General features: G+C 39.3%; 1 protein-coding gene across 1 annotated transcript; it reads right to left on the bottom strand.

Annotated features, from left to right (window-relative positions):
* Positions 1–174: 174 nt before the first annotated feature.
* Positions 175–1,140, bottom strand: LOC131403343 (olfactory receptor 6K2). Its single transcript, XM_058537607.1, has one exon. It carries the CDS (start codon positions 1,138–1,140, stop codon positions 175–177), a length of 966 nt encoding a protein of 321 aa, XP_058393590.1.
* Positions 1,141–2,717: the final 1,577 nt, after the last annotated feature.

Raw genomic sequence — 2,717 nt, forward strand, 5'->3', positions numbered from 1 at the left:
CGTCAAATTGGATAAGAATTGAAAGAAACTATTGAATTCAGTTATTAGTGAATTTTGTTTATTGGTGACCTTTGAGAGACCAGTTTCAGTAAAAGCTGGATGGGAAAAAACAGATTGCAGAGAGTTGAGGATGAAAAGGAACCGACAACTATATAGACTCCTGACTATTGGATTTTACTTGAGGTCTCTGGTCTTATGAAAAAAGATTTTAGCTTGACCCAGGTGCTTTTTTATAGCTTCCTTTATCTCTTTATTCCTCAGACTATAGATAATGGGGTTGAAGAAGGGGGACAAAACTGCAAAGGCCAGAGCGATGGCTGTATCCCAGAATAAAGAGTAGGTGGCAGAGAAGCGTAGGTACATGAGAGCCACGCTGCTGAAGAAGAGCAAAAAGACAGTGAGGTGGGAGACACATGTGGAAAAGGCCTTGCGGCGGCCTTCAGTTGAACGAATACATAGAATTACAGCCACAATACCAACGTAGGACAGGAAAATGAGCATCACAGCTGTAATAATCTCCACTGCATGGACAACATCCACTACCTGAATCATGATGATGGCTTGTGTGTCTGTGCAGGCCAGGCGTAGCACTGGGAGGAAGTCACAAAAGATGTGCTCAAGGTGATTAGAACCACAAAACGGCAATGTGGAGATCCAGGCAATCTCAGGGAGGGGTGTGATAAAGCCACAGACACAGCAACTTAAAGTCAGTTGGGCACATAGCTTGGGGGTCATGATAGTGGGATAATGAAGAGGGCTGCAGATGGCCAGGTAGCGGTCAAAGGCCATAGCTGTCAAGAGACAAACCTCACTGATGCCTGTGGAATGGAAGAAATACATCTGCAGGAGACAACCATTTAAGGAAATGCTTTTCTTCTCACTAAGCAGGCTAGAGAGCATCTTTGGTATGGTAGCTGTGGTATACCAAATCTCCAGGAAAGAAAGGGCACTGATAAAGAAGTACATGGGAGTGTGGAGGTGAGTATTCAGCTGGACCACTGAGATGATGACCAGATTTCCAACAATAATGAAAGTATAAATGAAGAGAAGTGGAACAAAACAGATGACAGAGTCTCCCCGAGAATAAGGGAAAGCAGAGAAGATAAACTCTTGAGCAATGGTTTGATTAGAGCTCTCCATCTCCAGGTCAGAAATGAAGATTTCAACTCTCAGTGCACTCAGGCCTACTAGGAGATGTCTAATACTGGTCACAGAGGAAATACACTTACCAAATGCCGGCCTCTGGATAGATCTCTGTATTGGAGATGTAGAGGAAGAAAAAGAAAGGCAATAGTCCATATTCCATAGATGCTTACAACTGAAGTTGTAGTACGGAAAAAAATCCAGTCAGAAAGCACAGTCAATATTTTAGACCAGTGATTCTCAAATTTTAGCATGCATCAGAATCATTTGAAGGGCTTGTTAAGTATCAGATTGCTGATCCCCATCCTGAGAATTTCTAATTCAGTTAAGTCTGGGATAGGGACAAAGAATTTGCATGTCCAGCAAATTTCCAGATGATGTTGATCCTGCTGGTCAAGAAACCATATTTTAAAACCATTGCTTTTGGACACACATAGAACTAGACAAGGCATTGAAGGAATAGCAAGGTCATGTTCTTTCCTGTATTCAAGTCTTATTGATTCCCTAACAGTCTCCCTACAACTCTTTCAAAATTTTATCCTCAAGTTCCCAGTTCCTTGTCGGATTCTTGGCATATGATTTAATTGAATATTTTAATGACAAAGACAAACCATATTTGTGAATTCCACCCTCTTTCTCCTCTTTCTGCCTCTAAATCCTCTCTCTCTCTATGTATATATATAAACCATGATTCAGAGAATATTTAGAGGAGAAAAACTATAGCAATGTTTGTATGTTATTTTTCTTTTTTAAAAAGAGATGGGCCATATTACCTCCTCCTGTCTTTTCTCTTCTCCATCTTCTAGGAAAGTGGATCTCAGATGTGTTTTGTACCAGAAGCTTTTGATCAAATGAATAATTAATGGAAACAATAATATTATTAAGCAATAAATACAGAGCTGCTCTAGTGGAATTGTATGGGGTGGTTGGGTGGAGAGAGAAGAGCTATAGGGCTCTGTAGAATACAATTTAAACACAACACATTGTACGATATTGTCCTATTAATGTATTCCCTTTTCAGAATCATTTGTTTTACTTTGTTTATTGATTTCTTCTCTTCTTGTATCAAATATGCACAAATCTTGAGGGAAAAGTATTGTCTCTACTCAGACTGTTTCTCTCCTTTGTATCAACATCGTTTTTCCCAACGTGTTAATACACGTTTATATTCTTCATTCACTCCTGAATCCCTTTGAATCAATGTTCTACTCTCAATTTTCCATACTTCTTTTCTTAAAGTATACCAATGACTTTTTGGTTGAAAATTCAATGGCATCTCTCTGTCCTCATTGCCAGTAACCTCCGAAGGTCAATCATCTGATTCTTAAAAGTCTCATCTTCTTTTGTCTATTTGACACCACACTATCTTGGTTTCCCTCATCAGCTGTCTTCCACCTCTCAAGTATGGAGATAACACAAAATTCTATCTTTGAGTTTCTTTTCTCATTCCATATTCTCTTCCACACAGAGTTCTCATTTATTCAAGAATATTTATCAACTTCTATTGGCCTTTTACTTTCATTAATTAATGTGATCTAACATTCCTCCTTTTGGGTCTCCCTCCTGAGTCCCAC

This window comes from Diceros bicornis, chromosome 4 (assembly GCF_020826845.1).
Source record: "Diceros bicornis minor isolate mBicDic1 chromosome 4, mDicBic1.mat.cur, whole genome shotgun sequence".
Lineage (NCBI taxonomy): Eukaryota > Metazoa > Chordata > Mammalia > Perissodactyla > Rhinocerotidae > Diceros > Diceros bicornis.

What these genes read in the sequence shown, in the direction of transcription:
- LOC131403343 (XM_058537607.1), bottom strand. Translation starts at nt 1,140, where the DNA reads ATGGAGAGCTCTAATCAAACCATTGCTCAAGAGTTTATCTTCTCTGCT.